A 23,679-nucleotide genomic window follows, 5' to 3' on the forward strand; every position below is an offset into this window, starting at 1 on the left:
CGTGTCCGCAAATAGTTGTGGCGGAACCGCAGCCTCCTGCCTGTTGTTTTAGAGGTACTACATACCTGCGATCAATATGAATAGTACACCTGTTCTTTGCATGCGGCCGCCGCGGTGGCTCAGTGGCTATGGTGCTCGGCTGCTGACCCGAAAGACGCGGGTTCGATCCCGGCCGCGGCGGCTGGAATTTCTTTGGAGGAGAAATTCTAGAGGCCCGTGTACTGTGCGATGTCAGTGCACGTTAAAGAACCCCAGGTGGTCGAAATTTCCGGAGCCCTTCACTACGGCGTCTCTCATAGCCTCAGTCGCTTTGGGACGTTAAACCCCATAAACTAAACTAAACTGTTCTTTGCATGTGGCTTGGTTTGCTCGCCCCTTCGTCCAGTCGGCTTAAATGCGTAGCTCCAAAAATAGAGTATAAGACAGAATTAATCACTATTAATTTTTTATTGCGAGAAACGTGGAACGTCGACAAGGCGGAATAGTTTTCTGGGAAAACTTGGCTATTCAACTTTCACTCTCGTTGCCTTTTTCTCGATGGCGCTTTTACGGGACTCAAGTAAAACTCTAGTTTGGGCGAGTTGGTTCATGAGTTTGGGCGAGTTGGTTCAGTCCTGTGTTTTGTGTGCCTTCTGTGTCCCCGTTTCTTGCGCCATACCAGTTTTTATTTTATTACGGGACTCCTTAGTGCTTTCCCAAGAGTGGCTCGAAGCCTTGGATTTCGCTGCCATATGTCTTAGATGAGGAGGTGGAAGATATTTCAGTTGGAACAGCAAGCTTCTATTTCATCATTTTTTCGTTAACATAATAATTTCATTTCTACTTTGCTGCAGTTCCCATGAAGGAGCTCCTCCATGCCAACACCGACCTCCTCAGGCAACCTGGTAAGCGAAGTGATTTTGGTAACTCGGTGGTGAATGCATGCAAGATGTGTGTGAGAGCAAATGTTCGGGCCTTGCGCCTAAGATAACACTTTCTTTAAAGAGAGAACAAACGTTTTTTTGTTAATATTTGTGTCAGGTGAATAAAAATTTTAGTGTAGAAAGGATTGCCAGTTATTTTTAAAGATGGTGTCAGTTACCGCCCATCTTACGGGTTCAATATATGTAAGTCCCGTATTGTAAATATAGGGTTGTTTTTGTGCACTATTGGTCGCCAGTATATAAATACGAACACTTTGAACAATACTCTATTTTTTTCGCTACCATTACTTGTATGTTAAGAGAAAAAAATTGGTACTCTTTACAGTGTCCCTTTATAACAAGACTACAATGGTTACAACAAATATTACTATTTTTCGCCTCTTTAAAATACAATAAATTTAGAATTTGTGTATTCTGAAAAAAGCAGACAATACGTACAACAAATATTATTGTGATACGACGAGAGTAAAGAAGCACTGAGGCTGCATGGAAATGATAAATAAAAAAATTGTCCGGAGAGATTTAAAAATGCAGTGGCGACGAACCTTCTGGGGCCAAAAAAAACGTTACTTATCAGTTTTTTCTGGCTTAATACTGCATCAGAATGCGCCTCTAACAAGAGGCTTTCTTTGCCTTCGCGCAGCATTACAGTGGCGGGAATCGTCGCTATGTAATTTTGTGGTTACCTTGAATGTAGCTGAATTGGGCTCTTTTTTGGACATTTAGCGACTTTTCACGAAGATTAATTTTGCGTCCAATTTCGGCACTCATATCGTTGCCATCAAAACCAAAATACCAATTTTTCGACAAAAATCGACATGTCACCAGCGCGTCTCCTTAAGTGGCCATTTCGTTAAAGAATTACCTTCCGTGGTGAAGACACGGTGATGACGTTCGCAATTGTACTGTGGGTTGAAACGCGATCAATTTCTATGTTCTGGCTTTTAGCTACTCTTACAAAAAGTTTTGCTAACTACGACGACTTGCTTCACTAAACATCCAAAAGAAACGCGACGAACATAATTTATTATATGTAAAGAGCAAGAGCAACGAGTTAAGAAAAGAAGCCACCATCATTTCCCCGAGTTTAAAAAAAAAAAGGTTTTTGAGATTTTTGCAGCTTAGTAGTACCAGTGGAGTTGAAATCTGGGTTGGTTGGTACATACTTAAGAAAAAACCAGCCAAAAAGACGGGGACAAAGGAGAGACGAGGCACACACAACGACTGGACTATCAGCTGTGCTTAATTGAAAAACAGCCAGTCTCCCAGGAAACCTAACAGAGCATGCGCAGCTCAACGGGAACGCAAACCCAGCACAAAAGACCGCGATGCTCGTAAGATAGTCAAGCTGCAGTGTCAACGTTGGCACTGCATCTTGACTATCTTACGAGAATCGCGGTCTTTTGTGCTGGTTTTGCGGTGCCGTTGAGCTGCGCATGCTCTGTTAGGATTCCTGGGAGACTGGCTGTTTTTCAATTAAGCACAGTTGATAGTCCAGTCGTTGTGTGTGCCTCGTCTCTCCTTTGTCCCCGTCTTTTTAGCTGGTTTTTTCTTAAGTAGTACCAGTGTTGGTGGACGTCATAGAACAGACCAATCAACTTGTAAAGTGACAGACTAAATTTTAATAGTTAACTTTTTAACTATTATTGATAGGTGTCTAACAGCAACTAAAGATTAGTACCCGGGTGTTAGTATCAACTATAGCAGTTTTTATAGTTCCGAAGAGGTGATTACCCTCGTCGCTGTGGCCCAACAATTTGGGGCCATTAATAGCGCCATTCGAAAACAGTGTGCCTGATGGCGCAGAGTAGCGTCGATAACATCGTAATACCCCGTGACGGTTTGACACGTGACAATCGCTGCCCCTCCAGCTCGGGTGCAGCGATGCGGCGGGGAGAAGGCAGAATCTTAAGCACGGAGAGTGACTATTTAATGGACGCTACTTTGCGCACCTAGGCACACTGGTTTTCAATAGCTTTAGAAATAGAGCAAATTTTTTAATCCACAGCGGGTAGGTTAATCGCGTTACCAACATTTCTAATAGCTTATATGGCTAACACTATAGGCCGGCTACAAATCGCTAATTGCAATCAAGCGCCTATTAGTAATAGTTCGATTAACTATTACAATTTGCTTAACCATTTTACTTGCTAACATCATTCGCCTGTGTTTGGACAATGGCCATCAACAGGTTTTATTATGGCGCGAAAACCTGCCCTTTGCCTCCAAGACCCCACTTTAAAAATTTAGTTGGGGTTTCTCTGAAACACCTAGTATATAGCGGAAGGCAATACAGAGGTCAAGCTACATAGCGCGTTGGAAGCTTGGTCTCAGAGAAAAAAAATGTTGGCTACTTGTGTACCCGTTAAGGACAAAAATATCCACTGAGAGAGCCTAAGGGGGGCAATGTCACGAGCTCTCACGCTGGAACTCTTACTTTTGCTTTTTATCAAAGCCTTTATGTTCTCCTTCGCAAATACAAATTCACACTGCTAAGGTATTGTTTTACATGTCTTAAAAGTCTTGCTAGCAAAGGTATTGGGTTGGTGAAAGAAACAGAATTAATTAAAATATTAAGATTTCTAAGTTCTTGCGACCCTTATTGCTTCATTCAACGTTGTTCATACGCAGTGCACCTTGACCCCGTCTGCCTCCTGCCAAACTCCAGCGGCCCCTGCAAGGCCTACCTCATTCGTTACTACTACAACAAGAACTCGAAGACTTGCGAAAAGTTCATTTACGGCGGTTGTGACTCCAACGGAAACAACTTCCAGACAATCGAAGAGTGCAAGAAAAAGTGCCCAGGTGAGTTTGAAACTAATTAGTGCTTGTGTTGGAATTGTAAGGACACTCGATCCTGATTCGTTTAGTCATGAAAAGCTCTGAAACCCACCGTTGCTGAATTAAGGTGAAGGTCGGCCGGACACCACCGCGAGCCAGAGGTGCAGCACGAAGCCGAGAATTCCCTGCTAGGTGCTCGGCTTATTTCAGGTGCAATGCTTGGGAAATGGGTCTTTGACCCCATCTCAATTTGAAGAAAAAAAATCTTGTGCCATGGCGCTTTTCGCCTAAATACGCCCTAGCGCCATAAAAATCGGCCGTCATCATCACGCACCCCAGCATTTCCGAACCACTCCAAAATTTTTTATTCGGCTGTATTCAGTAGAAAGAAACTTCAGTCCCAGGGGTGGATTCAAGCCATCATCGGGTAATAACAGCGAAGCTGATTTCCCGACGCCTTAGACCACTCCACCCTCACCGCAGCCACTGAACGTTTTTTCTCGAGCCACTGTTATAAATTGTGGTCGTCCTTATCTTTAATGAGTTACTTCTTCGTTTTAAATGCTGGATGATTTTAGACAGCGCGAAAAAGACGGGGAAGCGGTAAGAACACACGGACGAGCGACTGTCTTTTTTTCGCACTGTCTACAATTGTGTATTATCAACTCGCCCAAGCGTCCGTTTTAGCTGAATGCTCGCTTTACGTCGTGCTCCGGAAATGCAATCGGTTGAGTTAAGAAATGTAAAGGATCGCCTATGTCCCCAGCGGCACCTTTTTGTAACCGCACATGAAGGTGAGAAAGTGGCGGAGGAGGCTTAAAGTATCATGACCATAGAACAGTCGACGAAAGCCACGACGCGTGAAGCAATTAAAGCAGCTAGGGACTGTGAACGCGCTGCCTTGCGCAAGAAATGATAAACAGTTGAACGTGGCGGCACGTAAAGTGTCAAAAGCGGTCAAGGACGCCTACCACGCTGTTGAGACTAATGAGAGGTAGCGGACGGCAGCGACTCCTCAAGGTTCAAAAGCAGCCAGGGTTGCGAAGCAGCCGCGACAGCCGCTGCAATGGGGCTATTGGGGCCCCATTGGCAGGAAATTGGGGCCACTTATAGCGCCATTCTAAAACGGTATGCCTGGTGGCGCAAAGTAGCGTCGATAAAATCGTAATACTCCGTGACGATGTGCCACGTGACCATCGCTGCGCCTCCAGCTCTGGAGCAGCGATGCGGCGGGCAGCATGGAGCACCCGAGGAACGAAGAGTGACTATTTGATGGGCGTCACTTTGCACCCCTAAGCACGCTGTTTTTGAATAGTTTTAGAAATAGCGCAAATTTTTTGATCCACGGCGGTGGGTTAATCGCGTTACCAACATTCTAATAGCTTATATAGTTAACATTAAAGGCCGGCTACAAATCTCTCATTGCATTCAAGCGCCTATCAGTAATAGTTAGGCTAACTATTACAGTTTAGTTAACCATATTACCTGTTAACATGATTCGCCTGTTTTTGGACACCCGACGCCAACAGGTGCTACTATGGCGGGAAAACCTGCCCTTTCCCTCCAAAACCCCATTAAAAAAAAATTAGTTTCGGGTTTCTTTGAAACGCCTAGTATATAGCGGAAGGCAATACAGAGATCAAACTACCAGCGCCCCAGGTGTTTGGTCTCAGACAAAAGAAATGTTGGTTACTTGCGTACCAGTTAAGGACAAAAGTATCTACTGAGAGAGCCTAAGGGGGGCAATATCACGAGCTCTCGCACTGAAACTCTTATTTTTGCTTTTTATCAAAGCCTTTCTGTTCTCCTTCCGAAATAGAAATTTACACTGCTAAGGTAATGTTTTGCAAGTCTTACAAGTTTTGCTAGCAAAGGTATTGTGAAAGAAACTGAACTAATTAGGGACTTAAAATTTCTAAGTTCTTGCGACCCTTATTGCTGCATTCAACGTTGTTCATACGCAGCGCCCCTTGACCCTGTCTGCCTCCTGCCAAGCTCCCGCGGCGCCTGCAACGCCTACATCTTTCGTTACTACTACAACAGCACCTTGAAGACTTGCGAACAGTTCATTTACGGCGGTTGTGACTCCAACGGAAACAACTTCCAGACAATCGAAGAGTGCAAGAAAAAATGCCCGGGTAAGTTTCATACAGGTTAGTGCTTGTGTTGGAATTGTAAAGACACTCCACCATGAATTGTTTGGTCACGAAAAGCGCTGAATCATACCATTGCTAAATTAAGTTGAAGATCGGCCGGGCACCACCGCTAGGCAGAGGTCCAGCACAAAGCCGAGAATTCCCTGCGTGGTGATCGGCTTATTTCAGGTGGAATGGTTGGAAAATGGGTCTTTGACTCCACCTCGAGTAGAAGAAGAAAAAAACCTTGTGCCGTGGCGCTCCTCGACCAAATAAGCCCTTGCGCCATAAAAATCCGGCATCATCATCATGAACACCAGCATTTCAGAACCATCCCAAAATTTTTTATTTGGATGTATTCAGTAGGAAAAGCTTCGATCCCAGGGGTGGATTCAAACCATCACCGGGTGATAACAGCGAAGCTGATTTCCCGATGCCTTACAGCACTTGGCCCTCGCCGTACAATCCGAATGTTTGTTTTCGAGCCACTATTATAAATCGTAGTCGTCCTCATCGTTAATGGGTTAGTTCTTCGTTATAAATGCTCGATGTTTTTAGACAGCGCGAAAAAGTCGGGGATGTGGTGAGAGCACACGGACGAGCGACCGTCTTTTTTGCGCTGTCTACAGTCGTGGATTACCAACTCGCCCAAGCGCACGTTTTAGCTAAATGGTCGCTCTGCGTCGTGCTCCGGAAATGTAATCGGTTCAGTTAAGATATGGAAAGGATCGGCTATGTCCCTGGTGGCAGCCTTCTGTAGCCACACTCGAATGTGAGAAAGCGGCAAAGGCGGCTTAAAGCATCATGACCATAGAAGAGTGGACGAATGCAACGACGCGTGAAGCAATGAAAACAGCTAGAGATTGTGAACGCGCTGCCTTGGCACGCCACTTTTGGCATGTTAAGTGCCAAAAGCGGTCAAAGACGCCGGCCACGCTGTTGAGTTTAATGAGGAGTAGAGGATGGCGGCGACCCCTCAAGGTTCGAAAGCAGCCAGGACTGCGAAGCAGCCACGAAAGCACCTGCGATGGGCGTGCTGCCAGTGTAGAACGAGAGAACCGCCCGAAGGCGGAGACCAGTCTAGCAGCCAAAGTTACTGGACAACACACGAATGCGGCTACTGCGATCTTTGATGACCTCTAGAATCTGTGCTACCTGTCTTGTATTGCATTTATGCCTATACTTAGTATTCACGTCGCGAAAGAGCACATTTTTTAAATTTACAATCTGGGCCGCTATTGAAAGCCATCAAAGAATCACCGCAATAGCGATGTTTTATAAATCAGCACGAAGTGACAGGCTGACAGTAGTCAAGATCAATGCCATGCTTTTAAAAGATTGTCACATCACCTTCAAGTACTCCCTGGAGTCACAGTGCGCAGGTGGTGGATTTTGAAAGCGGTCATATTCATCTTCTGGGAAACATTTTCAGAAATAAGTAGCAAGTGCGAGTCCAACATATTGGACATTTATTCAAACATGGCCTTTAGTTCAATGTTCACAGGAACACGAATAATGCGTACACTTTTCTGGAACAATGTTACCAGTGAGAAAACCGAGCTTTTGGTTCTTCAGCGTTTCCAAAGAGCCAATAGTTTGGTACATTTTACACGTTTTAGAACGGCAGTTGTAGCAAGGCGGTTTATCACGGTTTGTGGAGGCTTTCGCGTCACTAATTAACTTCTGCGTGCCACGAAATATTGAAGTCAACTTTGCGAGTAAAGACGAGCTGTTTCTGTCAAGGAGATTAAGTTTTTCAGCGGCTCGGAAGCACGAACCACAAGATCAGCCTTTCTTAGAGTGCATTACATCTATACACATTTTCATTCACATAAATCTCGTTTTCAACTCACATTACCGTTCCTTTTTCTTCTAAGCTTCTGCGAAGCGCGCAGCTTTTCTCCGCACATATAAGGCTTTGTGCAGGTTACTTCTTACGGCTGGGTTCTTATTGGACTTTTCTCTAACTGAGGCTGGAGTCCAGGCTGTGGCTACACGTTTTCCCTCTGTGAAAGAAGCAGTGATTTCGCTGTTGCTTGCATGCATAGTGAGCAGGGCTGTTTCCATTTGCTGATTGTTGGACTATTCTCCTGTACTGAGAACCAAAAGCTCGGTTTTCTCACTGGTAACATTGTTCCAGAAAAGTGTACGCATTATTCGTGTTTCTGTGAACATTGAACTAAAGGCCATGTTTGAATAAATGTCCAATATGTTGGACTCGCACTTGCTACTTATTTCTGAAAATGTTTCCCAGAACGCTGCATGCATGTAGCGCAACTGTATACTTAAGGTGACAAGGGAAAGTTTTGAGGCAAGTTCAAGCGCGTTAAGAAGCACATGAGTGAGATGTCGAAAGAAATGGGTTAAGCGGGGTAAGCTTAACTATAAGAATTAACGAAATTGTGTCATGTCTGGAGGTGTTGCAAAAAAGTTAAATATAATAACGGGGAGGACAGCACCTCGGGTCATTTAGAGCAGGATGCTTGAAAAAGGTGTATACTACACTAATGAAAAGCCTCGAAAGTACAATGTTAAAGCGCTGAAGTGCCAGCTTGCCTATAAGGAGCTTGATTTTTTTTGTTGCTGCGGCAAAGTGTAAATGACAGTGTAAAACGAATATGAACTATTGTGGCGGTATGTACGCATTGTTACCTCTAGAAGTTAGGGAAATTGCGCAAGCTACAGAAAAGGAACACGTTTTTTTAATGCACCCTGCATTTTTGCTCATTGATTGGCTTCAAGAGTATGATCTTCAAAAAACACCCCAATACGCTGTTGCCAATAACTCCCTGGATTTACTCTCGTTATTGTAGGATGTTCCCGGGAACGGCCTTGCTTGCGCACTACAAGATTTGTTAACTTTGGTGACGTCCTTGAAGGTTCAGCAGCTTAGTTAACCCTGTTTCTAAATTCAGTAAAAGGCGTTTTGAAAGCCAAGAGTACCATTTATTCGGTATACAAGCATTTAAGTACAGTACTACTGCATTCAGGTTGTTTTTAGCGATTCCACCATCTTGTATTTGATGGCACACAGAGTCTGCTGGTGGGCTGTGGCGACGATGCCTACCTTATGTGTGTGTCGATTACAGTGCCATGTTTCTCGCTGAAGCTTCTTGCCTCAAAACGTCATGCCGCCTAAAACGGGATGTTGAGAATGCTTAGTGCTTAGTGCGTGTTGAGAATGTTCTGCGATATACGCATAGGGTATGATTCAGTATTAGTATCAGGTTGAATGCGTGAAGATGCTTGAAGACTTCTCGTTCCATCCCGTCCCAAACTAGCAGTGTTCGCATACTTAGCCTTCCCTGTGACAGCACACACACAGCAGGGGTACTTCCAGTGGGGCGACGTCTTGGAACGTCTTTGGAACGTCGACTGCCCACAATTTTGTTAACATAATCGCTTATCGACAAGTGTACGCTGCACTGTCTGGTTCAGAAGTATGAACGGAAATTCGCCTACCCCTTGAAAGATTTCCCATTTAACATTATGATTTATATTCTTGCGCGTGAAGTAAACTGCCAATTTTATTCTTTCTTAGAAAGCTTTTGCAAGGATGAACCGCAGGTGTAAACATAGATTTAATTTTAGCATCTCTTTGCTAAGTATCGGCTCTTTTATTCAATTTTCATAGGAACTAATATCTTACTAAAGAGTATTGGACGAGTGACAGAGTGCCCCACTTGGGACTTGTTTCTCGCAGTGCCTCTGGAATTGAAATCTTCTGATGCCACTCAGGCCTTTGACCTTCCTCTCTGGCCGCGTAAGTACGCTTGCAAATTGTACCCTTGGAGAGAATTGCACTCTGCTGGCTTATATTTCTGTGGTCGCGTGATTTTGACCAAAAACTAAAAAAGCACGTCCGTGATCAGTGCACACTAAACGAAGTCATTGATGTCAGCAGGAATTTTGGTGAGCTTGCTCTGTATGTAGTACGCAGTGAAGGTCTCAGACTAATATGAAAGCTTTTCGGCAATGGTTTCACACAAAAGATCTGATGGGCAGCCAACTTAAACCTGTGGTGAAAAAGCTAGAGAATTCTTTTTGTTATCACTGTTTGGATAACTGTACGATTTCAGCTAACAGATGTGACGATATGAAAATGTGGTAGTGGAACTAGAGAAACATCAAGTCTGGGTAGCGACCACCTAGAGTTCCAGCTGCAAAGCTTGGTTAAATTTCGGATTGTATTGTGACCAAGGTTATGTTACACTCATGGCAAAATTTGTAGGGGACTGTGCGATTCTATGGAACCGTTCCTTTACAGCTACAGTGGCTACTAAGAAAGATAATTAAATAAAATAAATATTATTGTGAAAGTGAACAAATACTTGCAAACCTTTTCCACTGCGACTGTGTAAATTTAATTGAGAATTTGTAAAATAAACGCTAAAAGCCAAGTAAAATAAGTTTTTAAATAGACTCAGCAGCAAGGATATAGCAGTCTTACCAGAAAAGTAAACCACCGTCACAAAGGGAAGCAAATAATTTTTAAAGCACATTGTAGGCTGCGAGCGCTATCGCGGGCCGTTTTGCGAACAGATGTCGTCGGATGCACCACGCAGTGACAGCCTGAAGAGGGAGAACTGTTTTCCACAGTAACGACGGTCTTATTTTAGGCGCATAAAAGACGATACTTATGACATGAACAATATAGACAGGACAATGTATGGTTCAGTCATCTGATAAGGCTACAGTGTGCGCGAACGAAATGCAGAGGGAACACTTCGGTTGGTTGTCTCGGTCAGGGAGGCGGTTCCGTGCTTTATCAGTGGCGACTAATATAGAGTAGCAGATGATTAATATTTTGCGTGCTTAGCTGCCTTCAGGAGGGCTGTACTAGATCGGAGGCTCTCAATGACAACGTTCGTCACGAAGACAGTCTTTATAAACAGCATCTTGCGTACGTAGGTAAAACGAGGTCAATTAGCCGCATAGCGATTTTGACAGTGAGTGGTTTTCGTTAGGCGAATTTACGTGTGCATCCTGATGTGTAGCCTAGAATTTCTCATTTTGAGCACTGCGTCCTCAGAATAACTTATCGAATAGAATCGCCTTTCTGCCGCTTCCTTTGTTTATTAGCATGCCTTGAGCTAAGCACACAGTATTTTTCTGCAGTGGCTACGCCTGAAGACTGCACGTACCCTGCGGACGCCGGACCGTGCGATGCCCACATGAAACGCTTCTTCTATAACACACTGACGAAGTCCTGCGAGGAGTTCGTCTACGGAGGATGCGGAGGGAACGCCAACAACTTCCGTACCTTCGCGGACTGCGACAAGAAGTGCAAGAAGATCATAGGTCTCATTCCTCGCGCCTAAGGAGACGTCATCAGCCAATTGCTGGCGTCATCGTGTAGACGCGGAGCGTAAAAAAGCTAAACAGAAATACAAGCTCTAGAGAGGTTAAACGATCGCTAGGCGGGAGTGCTAGATAAATTTTGCGATGGCTACCGACCACGGCTTTCTTGTATAGGTTAGCTGCAGTACAGGTTACGTTCTACCATCAAACACTCCTACAGTGCTTGGACGTCTCTATTGTGTACCACGGGTGCCGTTGGTGGAGGAATTATTTGGCTTCTTATTGGTACTTCGTATTCTTGAAAGCAAATAAAACTTTGTTCATGAAGTCGCGCAAATGGAAAAATTCCACTGGTGTATTTGTAAGCATCGTATTTGTCATTCTGGCGCTCGAAGGAGGGAAAAAAATATTCCAGACGAAGTTAAGTAACGACTAATTTAAGGCTCTGCATGCTTTTGAACCATCGATCTTCCTCTGTGCTTAATAAAGGCTTCCCTCTCTCACGCTGTGCTCAATTTTTCTCTCATTTTTGGTACTGGAAAACCACTTTTTAGTTTTTGGTACAACATAGCACAACAATAGGTAAGAGTGATAGAGAAAGGGCACAAAAGATTACAGCAAGAAATATGTATATTTGGTGTCTTGAAGTCTGTTTGAAAACGCAAATGGTCGTCGCATTCAGCAGAAACCAAACTGTTAGCTCGATGGATATTCCACAATAAAGCTCAAAGAAAAGTATACGTTTAATAATAGGTGTGCTGTACGCTTACGTGTACTGCTGGAGAGAAAAAAGAGCCTTTCATTCATGAATCTATAGAGAATACGCGCGAAATGCTGGAGCCATCTTCCTCATGGAGGTTTGGTTTATGGTTTGGTTTATGGTGTTTAACTTCCCAAAGCGACTTACGCTACGAGAGACGCCGTAGTGGAGGGCTCCGGAAATTTCGACCACCTGGGGTTCTTTAACGTGCACTGACATGCCGCTGAACTGACCGCCGGTGCCGCTTCCTTATGAAGGAATGGAAAGGCTTCCTAAATGGCAAAGCTCATGGTTGTTGTTCTGCACCGCGCCTGACGTTTCCTTTGCTGCACACTTGAGCAGTCGTCGTAGTTTCGCTGCGAATCTACGCATGTGTTAGTAGATTCTTGGAATTTTGGCATCAAAGTTACAAAAGTAATGAAGTTATAAGAGAACCCCAGGTGGTGGAAACTTCCGGAGCCATTCAGTACGACGTCTCTCATAGTCTGCGTCGCTTTGGGACGTTAGAACACTATGAAAAAAACACAAAATGAGGCACAGGCAATGGTGATTTACCGATGGATATTTGTAACAACGAAACGAAGTGTTTTATAGTCGTCGTTCTAAGGCCACGTTAAGAAATGCTGTGCGTCATGACCATGAATGTTTCTGTAAAAAGAATTGCGCGTTGTTCGCTGGGACACATGTCGAAATATTGAAGCGAAAGCTTTACTGGCCATTCAAGGCAAGGTCACCGGTGCCGCAATTTGACCAAGTGGAGGAGCGGTGGAGGTGTGGCAGCCACGTGACATATATCATGTCCAGAAATTTCGGAAAGAAATTTAAAAATTAGAAATTTGTCAGCTACTTTTACGCAAATACGCAAATATTGAAGGTAATGGTTCATTTTTCTGATATGTAGCAAAATCTTGCTTTTAAATTGTTTCCATCGATTGCATTGAACCGTGAAGACTCCCATAGAAAACCAGTTGGCAGTGCTTTTGAGGGTAGGAAAAATGTTAATAGAGAAAAAAATTCAAAGACTGCAGCCTGGGGATATCTGGATATATTGACTGTTATAGTGAAATCTTAATTTGTATTAAGAAATTAAGTTCGTAAACGGTTTCCCGCCAAATAATAATTTTGTCCCGAATTGCGCATGTCTCTCATTCCCTCCTGTATCCCTTCCCTTCAGACGCGGTTCAGGTGTCCACCGAAATATTGGACAGATACTGCGTCATTTTGAATTTTGAATTTTCAATTTCCCCTTTCTTGCTTTTCTTTCACTGGCTCCTTTATTTCTTTCCTCACGGCGTGGTTCAGGAGTCCACCAAGGTGACAGTTACTGCGCCATTTTTTCCTCAAAAACGAAACAAAACAAGTAGGCCTCCGCCGTTCACTGGGTTCATAGGCGTTGGCGTTGACAACGTTGTAGAGTCTGTTGATTTTGACGTAAGAAAAGGCGCAAAACTGGTTCTCTGGCTAAGCGGACACTTGAACGCAGCTTTCATGTGGCGTTGGTGTCCACCTGCTTTCGCTCAACATTTCGTGCTTAGCAATGCTAAACCACCTAACAATTTCTCACAATAGTTAACACCATCGTACCTGCGGGATGGCCAGCACGTGCATAGGTTAGTGGGTGCGGTGTTAGCAGTGGCCTTCTTGTGAGCGCCTAATCGCACGCTGAGACACCGTTCAGAGCAGCTTGACACTGTGTCGACGCTACCCGGACGCGGAGCTTGGACGTGCCTCGCATGGGCACCGTGCTTAGCACATTACCGGTAAGCTGGAAATCGCAACCCCCCACGTCGCACCTCAAAATCACGGCCCTCGAGGCTGCTATAGCTGCCCAGCAGCTCCAAATTCAGGAGCTTTTGCGTAAGCTGCAGGCCAGCCGCGCTAGCGCGTCTGTCCTCCCCCGTTCCTCCTCGTTCTAAACCAGCTCCCGCATCTCTGCAACTGCCTTCTCCGCCGGCAGCAGCTGAAGAGCCGATGAACACGGCACCCTTGGCTGCGTCATCGCGTGCCTCCTCTCCCATCCGTAGCCCCCTACTCAGATCCGATCCGCCTACTCCGACGCCGTCCCGCTCAAGCGTGACTTCATTCGCCAAACAGCTTCCTTCTTGGAGGCGTTTGGCCTCTCTTCTCTCTCCCTCTGTTCTCCGACAACAGTGGGGTCAGACCTGCGATCGCATGCCCGGCAACATGAGCCTCCGCGACACCTGGTCGCTTCTCACGGTGCTGCTAGACCCTACGCACATCAAAGCCATCCAGTGCAAGGATATTTCCCAGCCCCTTGACTCCTCCCCACCCTCCGATACTGACTTCCTGGCGGCTCTCACGAACAGCTACCTCTGCACCAACCGCCCGACTGCTCTTCCCACCTACTCCGGCTGCCCCAACCCCGATCTTGATGCGGACATCTCCATGGGCGAGGTTCTTGTGGCGCTACTGAAGCTCCGCACCGCCTCGGCCCCGGTGGCTGACCGCATCACTAACAAAGCACTCCGAAACATAGATACCACCTCCCTCGAAACCCTTACTAATCTTATCAATACAGATTGGTAGGCTGGCACTCTTCGCTTCTCTTGGACCCATGTCTCTTTCATCCCCAAACCCGGAAAACCTATTGCCTTAGAACACATCCGCCCCATCTCTCTCAACCCCTGTCTCACAAAGCTGTTTGAACACGTCATCCTGGTCCACCAGCAGATTTGTCTGAATGACGACAATATGTATCCGGGCTCCACGTTCGGCTTTCGTCCCAGTTCCACCCAGGATGTCATGCTCCAGCTTTCCGAGGATGTCCTACACTCCTCCCTCCACAAACGCGCTGGCACTGGACCTTAGCAAAACATTCGACAATGTACATCGCACTGACATTCTGGACGCACTCTCCTCCTTCCTTGTCGGACCCCGTGTCCATGCTTACATCACCGCTTTCCTCGCCCACCGCAAAGCTAAAGTCTCATATGGCGCACTTTCTTCTTCTTTCTCTCTTGGCAACAAAGATACCATCGAAGGTTCTGTCTTGTCCCCGCTTCTTTTCAATACAACCATCTTCCTGCTGTCACGTGCTCTGCGCACTATTCTAGCTCTATCTCATGCTTTTTACGCCAATGGCATCACCATCTGGGTGAGCACCGGCAATCTTGGCGATATGGAGGCCACTCTCCAGGCAGGCGTTGGCGCGGTGGCGACTAACGCCGGGATTACTGAGTTGAGTTTCTCCCCGTCCAAATCGGAGCTTTTGATCCTTCTGCCTAGGTGGGTGGCCCCATCTCACGTTCTCCTTATTGAAGTTAATCGAAATTTAATCAATAATTAATCAAAAGGCAAAAGTCGTGAATAGGATTAAGCATCTAATTAGAGATCAGTGATCATTTATATCGATTCAGTAATTGGGTGCGGATAACACAATCATCGTCCAATCAATGAATTATCGATCGCGTAATCAATCGATAATTACGCAACCGAAAACAATTTAACGTTCATTGAGTGTTCTTATCACCATAATTTCAGTCTTATAATTGGGAACATGGTCGTGATGAATCAACGCAGTTAATATGGAGCGGATGATGATGAGGACAACTTTTATTTCCACCGGAAATGGAGGCCCCTTACTACTCTCCACCCCCGGCCACAGACCTGGAGGACGGGGGCCGGGCCTTCCGCGACCAAAGGCTAACAGGGAGATGTTGTCTCTTCGAGGCCTCAGCGCCTGCGAATAGCTTGTTTTTTCGGAGCGGGATTTTCGCTCCGCAGCAGGGCTTACCAGCTTTCTCAAATATGAATATGTTCTTCGACTCCGGGAGAGTCGGCGAATTCTCATGTTATGTGGTCGAGGGTGCGCCTCTCCCCGCAGGTTTTACAAAGATTGTTTTCGTGTTCCCCTGGTTGGACGTGAAAGGCACATACTGGGTTGACGAAATTTTCTGCTTGCAGGCGCCGCCATGCGGTCGCTTCTCTGTTACTTAGCTTATTATCCGGTGGTGGCACCGGTTTTCTGTTTAGTCTCTAGTTCTCAGTGATTTCGGAATAGGTTTGCGTGCGCTCGTCCAGGTTCCTGCAGTCCGGCGGTTCCACGGTTACCCGGAAGTAGAGAACTCGGGCTAACTCGTGTGCCGCTTCGTTGACTAGAACCGACGCGTGCGCCAGGGTCCATATTAAGCTGACTTTGTGGGTCAGCTCCCTGCCGTCCAGGATCCTCACCGCTTCCGCAGAGACTCTGCCTTTCATGAAATTCCAGATGGCAGTTTTTCTATCGCTGACTACGAATTTTTCTTTCGTTCCAACGCAAGCAAACGCTATGACAACTTCTTCAGCCGTCTCTATGTTGCGGCTCGAATAGTGGCTGCCGACGTGAGGGCGCCTAGTCCGTTGACTACTGAGGCAACCGCTGTGCATGACTTCCCACTAGCCGCGTCCATGTAGGCTTCCACTTCGGGCTTCATTTTTTCAAAGCGCTTTGTAAGCGCCTCGGCTCTCTTATTCCTCCTTTCGTTATTTTTCTCCGGATGCATGTTTCTCGAGAGGGGCGGTATCGCTATTTTCTCCCTGCATTTAGGGTGGATGTCAGTTTTCTGGTGCAGCCCACGGTTGGTCTGCAGGCCCATCATCTGCAGGATAGCTCTGCCCGTGATGGTACTGCTAAGCCTCTCTAGCTGTACCATGGGAACTGCCTCTGTGTATTCTTCCCAGCTATTGTGCACCCCCCTGACGAGGCGTTTTTCAGTAGAGGTGTACATCCGGAGTCCTAGAGGTTTTCTGATATATCTTCGCCTAAGGGAGTCCATTTTCTTCTTTTCGTCCGCTCTTAGTTATAGTAAGGGTGTCGCATACACGCTCGACTAAAGACATAAGCCTGTATGATTATTAATAGACTTTTCTCTTTAAGGCCTCTATCCTCGGGGGAGATTCTCAAAAAGATGCCTAGGACTTGCGACGCGCAGGCGTCTAGTTTTTGCAGTACGCCGTTGTTGTATCCGTTTTCCTGTGTAAAGAATCCCAGGATTCCGATTTCTTCAACTTTAGTAACGGCTTTACCTTCCACTTTGATGTCGAATTTGGAGTGTTGGTTTCTCCCGAGGGATTCGGGATTATAGATGAGAAGTTCCGATTTTTGCTGTGAGCACGAGAGGCCCGTATTTGTGACATAGGCCACTACCGTGTCCGCTGTCTCCTGCGAGCGCTATTTTATGCTCGCGTCGCTTCCCTGTTTGATCCAGAGGTTCAGTTCAGTTCAGTTCAGTTCAGTTTTATTCCTTAAAGGCCCCCTTTTCTGGGGGTGTTGCATAAGGGGTGGGAATGCGCTTGAAAATGTGGAAAAACAGCAATGATTAACATTGAAGATGATCTGCTACAGGCGCTTGAAAAACAGATGGCGAAGCGATGACGACGATGTCATAGGGAAGGCCGTTCCAGTCTCAAGCTGTTCGAGAAAAGTGCGGTACAGAAAAAGTAGTAGTGTGCGATGGTGGGCGTGCAACTCGCAGTGGGTGACTGGTGCGGTGAGATATGCGTGCTGCGGCTGTGACGTACGGTGCTTGATTCAGGGAAGAATAAAAAAAAAATGGCTGAAGCTTAACTTGGTTAAGCCTGGAGAATGCGGAGCATCATCGTGTCGCGTAATTTGGAGGCGCACAACCACAGCGACGGCGCGAGGTGGGCCCCCGTTTCTCCACTGTCGTGACGTCATCGTGTCACGTGGTGTGACGTCATGTATCACGTGATTTGGAGGCGCACAACCACAGCGACGGCGCGAGGTGGGCCCCCGTTTCTCCACTGCCGTGTCGCCATCGTGTCACGTGGTGTGGCATCATCGTGTCACGTGATTTGGAGGCGCACAACCACAGCGACGGCGCGAGGTGGGCCCCCGTTTCTCCACTGTCGTGATGTCATCGTGTCACGTGGTGTGACGTCATGTATCACGTGATTTGGAGGCGCACAACCACAGCGACGGCGCGCGGTGGGCCCCCGTTTCTCTACTGTCGTGACGTCATCGTGTCACGTGGTGTGACGTCATGTATCACGTGATTTAGAGGCGCATAACCACGGTGAAGGGCTGAAGTGGTAGCTAAAGTAGTATGCTTCGCATAAAAAAACTTGTGAAAAAGAGCAAGGCTAGCGATGCGGCGACGAAATGAAAGGAGTGGCAATCCGGATTTCACTTTCAAAGTTGAAACACTGGTGTCGTACGAGTATGAGGAATGAATGAACCGGACGGCACAATTTTGAACAGATTCCAGTGCATTGATTAGATATACTTGATGTGGGTTCCAGATGGCAGATGCATATTCTAATATTGGTCTTACCAATGATTTTACGCGAGCAGCTTCACCTCAGGTGGGGCAAGACGGAGGTGACGCTTGAGGAAACCTAGTGTTTTATTTGATGCTGAATTGATGTTACTAATATGAGTGCGCCATGAGAGAGTAGGAGAGACGGTGATTACCAGATATTTATACGATTCTGGTAGCTCAATCGGTGTATTAGGAACACAGTAATAAAAGCGATAAGTGTTACGACGACGAGAAAAAGACATGAGTTTGCATTTAGTACGATTAAGGGACATCAACCAATTATTACACCAGTTTAATACACTGTTAAGATCTGCCTGAAGGGTGTGTTGATCATCACGATTGTTAATGGTACGGTAAATGACACAATCATCGGCGAACATTCTAATGTTGCAGGAAACATGCATGGGCAAGTCGTTAATATATATTAAGAATAGAAGGGGACCAAGGACAGATCCTTGTGGGACACCAGATGTTACTGGGACGGACTTAGACAGACTGCGAACGATTAGTTAAAAATTCTTCAATCCATTTTAAAATATTAGCGTATAGGTTGAGCTGCGAAAGTTTTAGCAATAGTCGTCGGTGAGGGACCTTGTCAAAGGCTTTCGCAGAGGTTGACATCGCCCGCGTACATGCTGAATTGCAGGCCCTCCATTTTCTTGAGGGCCGTGTGTAGTCCGCTCATGGACACGTTAATGCGGATGACATAACGTCAAGATGTCATAGCGTGACGTTGAGGTGACGTCACCGGGCGGTGAAGGAGCGCGCCCGCCGTGTCACCTCTGTGCCTCGCCGCGCCACGAGGGTTGCCATAGAGGTGGCTATTGCGCATGCACGCCTGATCTGACCACCGGGACGTCAGCAGTGGCGTGAGGAGAGACAACAACAAGAAAACAGGTTCGCCGCATAGGGACAAAGAGTGGCAACGAGGGGCGAGGAGGCGTCTGTTCTTTCGCATTCCTCGAATGAGGCTTACCGCAGGGATCTCTGACGTTTTTCCTAGGCCGACTGGAGTTTACTTCTGAAGGTTGCTCTTGCGGTCGCCAGAGTTTTCGCATGAAAATAAGTTAGAGCAGATTTTCGAAACGACAGTATTATGGTCTTTAGATAAAATAGGTTAAAAAGAAAAAAAAAAAAGATGCCCAGGCTTAGCTTGGTTAAGCCAAGAATGCGTTGCTTATTGCGCGAGGTATTGCTTGGCGGCACTCGATTTTCTCAGCAGCTTTTCCTCCGTGACGTATGGATGGATGGATAGGAGCGCCCCCTTTGAAACGGGCCGGTGGCAACCGCCACCATGCTCAGCCGTTCTTTTTTTTGTTTCTTTTTTGTTTTTGTTTTCTTTTACTGTGTTTGAAATTCTCACCAAGAATCGCCATCATCTTTACCTACGGTTTTTCCTCCGGCTGTCGTGACGTCACGTCACGTGGTTTGGTGGCTGCCCGGCCGCGCCCAAGGGCTGAACTGAGTGATTGCAATATGCTACGCATAAAAAAAAAACACTCGCAGGATCAGTACAGCTCCGCAACGCGAGATTCATCGCAGGCGTCGAAATATTTTGATTTCATACTGTGGAAATTGATGTTGAATATCCGGAAGCCACGCCTATAGGCTATGAGAGGTTGAAATAAATATTTTGTGATCGAGATTCGTCATTTATAATTATAGAGCACACTTTCCAGTCCTCCACACATAATTGCGCTTCGACAAGCACGGTTCTCCACTCAGGCCCTCCGGGCACTTGGCGCTACCGTCACTTAGCTTCTCGTCAAGCGACATTTCGCAGCCACTGCCGCAGACAGAACCTGGCACATGTCTCCGCCCTCACCATGTTGTGCCTCCACCCACGGTAATCACCCTTCATATGGTTCCTGCGGTAACCATCCTCCGTTAGGGCATTCCTACCCTCTCACCATATTCTGCTTCTTCCACAGTAACCAACATCTCATGGTTCCTCTTATAACAACCTTTCAGTTGTGCAATCCCTCATGCTCGTTACCTTCAAAGGTAACCATCTTCCAGTTACACATTCTATGCTCTTGCTACAGCCTTCTTTTCCAAGGCGCCCACCCTCTGGTTGCTTATTCCTCTCATCATCTCTCCACGTTCCATGGTTACTCTCTTCTTGCCTCCATCTCTGTGGTGGATGGTAGTCGGCCAATGGTGACGGTAGTCGGCCAATAAAGAAGGAGTAGAAAGGCCTCGAAAATACACTGATCACTCGGTTCGCTTGCACCCAGAAACAACTCAATAAGTTGGCGGCGAGGATAGCAGCAATGGTTCTGGGTATCTGTCTAGGAAAGAATCGTCCCCGCTATCGGCGCGCTCGGTTTCAAGGTAGCAAATAATTTTCTACAGGAGGCGCATGAGTCGTCTTGGACAATATCAAACAATGTAGATTCAGTTTGACACTGCTGAAAACACTTCGGATTAGTCTGTCTGCGTTTCTCACTAGAAAAAAAGGTATAAATTTTTAGAGTATTATTAATCAGTTCTTGATGAGCCTTCTAGCACGTTCCTATTCAGTTTCAGTTTAGTTTATTTACTAAAACAAGTACACGGCATGTATGTATGAGGTGTAGCGAAAGTGACGGGAAAAAAGCTACACCAACAGCAGCTTGACTGGCGCCGTTTACTTGCACAAAATGGCAGCAGGCCCAACAGTTTTGACAGGTCTGTACACATAGAGTGAGAAGAACAACAAATAGTAATCATTTCATCTTAGCAGCCCCGCCGCGGTGGCTCAGTGGTTACGGCGCTCGGCTGCTGCCCCGAAAGACAAGGGTTCGATCCCGGTCGCGGCGGCTGAATTTCGATGAAGGCAAAATTCTAGAGGCAAACTGTGCGACGTCAGTGCACCTTAGAGAACCCCAGGTGGTCGAAATTTCCGGAGCCCTTCACTACGGCGTCTCTCATAGCCTGAGTTGCATTGGGACGTTAAACTCCAATAAACCAAACCAAACCATTTCATCTTAGCAAAAATGTACATACTATGACAAGTGCAAGAAAAAATCAGTGAAGAGTATAATTGTTGAATTACAGTCAGATAACTCAGTAAAATTCAATTAATATTCTGAAATACATTTTTCTTCTTTAAAACACGCAGTTGCCCTCCCGTTAGCCTAAATTTGTTTACAGGCTCTTTGGAGCATCTGAAGACCGTAGTTTGTACGTGGTCGTGGAACGTGCCAATGTTCGTGATCACTACTGGAAAGAGAACAGAACAAACCGAAGTGTTGTTCTGTTTTTAGGGATTTCGTATCTCAGAGAAGCCAACAGCTGATGCTCATACAGGGTAGAGAGTGTAACGACCTTGTATTTACGGAAAAGGTCAGATGTGTGCGCATTGTATGGAGAATTTGAAAGTGCACAAATTGCGTTCTACTGTTAATAACCAATCTACTGACTGATATATTGGTGCCATTAGCCCAAGGCACGTCACAATACTGCAGTGCGTTATAGAGAATTAGCTTTCGGGGGACAAATAAAAAGTGCTGAACTTTTCTTGATATACCTAACGCTTTACAAAGTTTAGTTTTATAATGATTGCGTGGAAATCCTACGACATATTTTCATGAAAAATTACACCGAGAGTTTTTACCGACGAACAAAATTTTCTTTTAGTACTATTGCACCTCAGTAGATTAAAGCGAACATTTGTTTGTTTAGCTTGAGAGAGAACCGGTTTTGATTTGGAACTGTTTGTTTTTAGACTATTCGTGCTCGACCGTCTACTTATTTTGACGAAAATATGTTGCCATTTTGACAAGGTCATTTCCGTTGCTTCCTGTAAAGAATGTACTTGTGTCTTCGGCTTATATAACATAATTTATGGTGTTATCTTGAGATACAAGGTCATTAATGTAAGCACTGAAAAACAATGGGCCCAGAATACTCACCTCAGGTACGCCATGCATATTTTTCTGTAGTGAGGACATTTCATTCCCAAACACTATTTCTTCCTGTCGATTTGTCACATAGCTTTTTACTAGACTAGAAGAAATACCACGAACATCGTAACATAGTAGCAAGAGAATTTCGCGAGTAAGGTACTGTGATTAATTCTATGAAATGCGTAAAAAATCCTGAAAGCGTCCTAGAGTCAGTTGTCTTGCTTCATTATCATCAAATATTAATTCGTTTTGATGAAGTAGAGCTGTCTGAGTTGAATGACCTGTCCGGAAGCCATGTTGCGAATATACAAGAACAGAGTTAGCATCAAAGAAACCAGCAAGTCTTATAAAGATTATTTTTTCAAGAGGTTTTGAAAAAATGGCAAACATTGAAATCGGCCTATAATTTCCATGTTGCCTTTTCGCTGCTTTTGCACACTACTGTCACTTAGCGTCCTTTAGTTGGTCAGGAAATAGAGCGGTATAGAAAATAGGTTGTAATATGAGTTAGCTGTGGGTCAATAAAATCAATTAGAAAGGTAACCGGCTGCAGTGTTATTTCGTCTATGCCCTCGCATTTCCGCCGCTTCAAAACAGAAAACAAATTGATGACTTCGCGCTCATACGTAGGAGTTAAAAATGCGTAATGTTTTAAGTTATAAGGGCTCTCAAATAATTACTGAAAACAATCATTGAATTCTCCTGCAAGAGGTTTTCCAGTCTACTGTAGGCCATCTAGTTCTACTTCCGAAATTCTTGTCTGCTGCCTCGAAGGCAGAACTGAACTAAGCATCTTCCAAGCTTGTTTGTAATCCAAAATTCCGTCGAATAGATGTGCATAATATTCGCGCTTTGCATTTTTCAAACATTTATTTATTAGGCTTCGGTATTTCCTAATATCCTTCAGAACTACAGGGTTATGACTCTTAAGAAAATGTAGACACAATCTTGTCTTTGTCCCTCATTTTTAGTAATTTATTTGTCATCAAGGGCTTTCATCAAGGGCTTTCGTGCACACTTCGGTTTCTTTACAACTTCGTATAGAAAATGGTTTTTGTACTTTGAAGGTAAAAGGGAAATAATGTGGTCATAAGCCTCATTGGGTGAAGAACAACGCAGGAAGTCATCCCAGTTTGTGATAGCTATTTCATTTCGAAAGAGCTCAAGTGTATTTTCTGTAAGAGTTTGAATATAAATTTTGGCATGCAGTTTTTCGCGGGTATAATTTTTAAATCGACCACTACAAATATTGGTAAATGGTAACTAATTTCGTCTGCTACAGTACCTTTTCGTAAATTACCATCAGGATGATTAGTGATGACTAGGTCAATCGCCATTGCCCTATTTGTAGTAAAATGTGTGGGGGTGTTTACAACGTTGTAAAAGGAATGCGATTCAAGGACCATTAAGAACTCTTCATTTCGCAGTAAAAGAGAAACTATTGATGTTCATGTCGACACCAAGAACCAGTGAGTAGTTGCACTGATATATAGAGGGAAAAATCATGTCTAAATAATCAAAGAACTGATTTAGGTCACCGTCAGGTGGCCTATATATGACAGACAACACAAAATTACCACTCTTTATAAAAACAGCTTTATAACTATC

General features: G+C 45.3%; 1 protein-coding gene across 1 annotated transcript; it reads left to right on the forward strand.

Moving 5' to 3' along the window:
* The first annotated feature begins 434 nt into the window (after window positions 1–434).
* LOC149333118 (kunitz-type serine protease inhibitor bitisilin-3-like) lies at window positions 435–11,243 on the forward strand. The gene is made up of 5 exons (XM_089558562.1): window positions 435–884; window positions 3,555–3,728; window positions 5,669–5,842; window positions 9,543–9,602; window positions 10,958–11,243. Exons 1-5 carry the CDS (start codon window positions 839–841, stop codon window positions 11,158–11,160), a joined length of 657 nt encoding a protein of 218 aa, XP_089414688.1. The 5' UTR covers window positions 435–838; the 3' UTR covers window positions 11,161–11,243.
* Window positions 11,244–23,679: the final 12,436 nt, after the last annotated feature.

Source organism: Amblyomma mixtum, chromosome 8 (genome assembly GCF_055824585.1).
Source record: "Amblyomma mixtum isolate Tamu chromosome 8, ASM5582458v1, whole genome shotgun sequence".
NCBI classification, from domain to species: Eukaryota; Metazoa; Arthropoda; class Arachnida; order Ixodida; family Ixodidae; genus Amblyomma; species Amblyomma mixtum.

Excerpts from the sequence above, each read along its gene's own strand:
- LOC149333118 (XM_089558562.1), top strand. The coding sequence starts at position 839 with ATGAAGGAGCTCCTCCATGCCAACACCGACCTCCTCAGGCAACCTG. Across the intron at positions 885-3,554 it reads CGACCTCCTCAGGCAACCTG|TGCACCTTGACCCCGTCTGC; the intron begins GTAAGCGAAGTG and ends GTTCATACGCAG. Across the intron at positions 3,729-5,668 it reads GTGCAAGAAAAAGTGCCCAG|CGCCCCTTGACCCTGTCTGC; the intron begins GTGAGTTTGAAA and ends GTTCATACGCAG.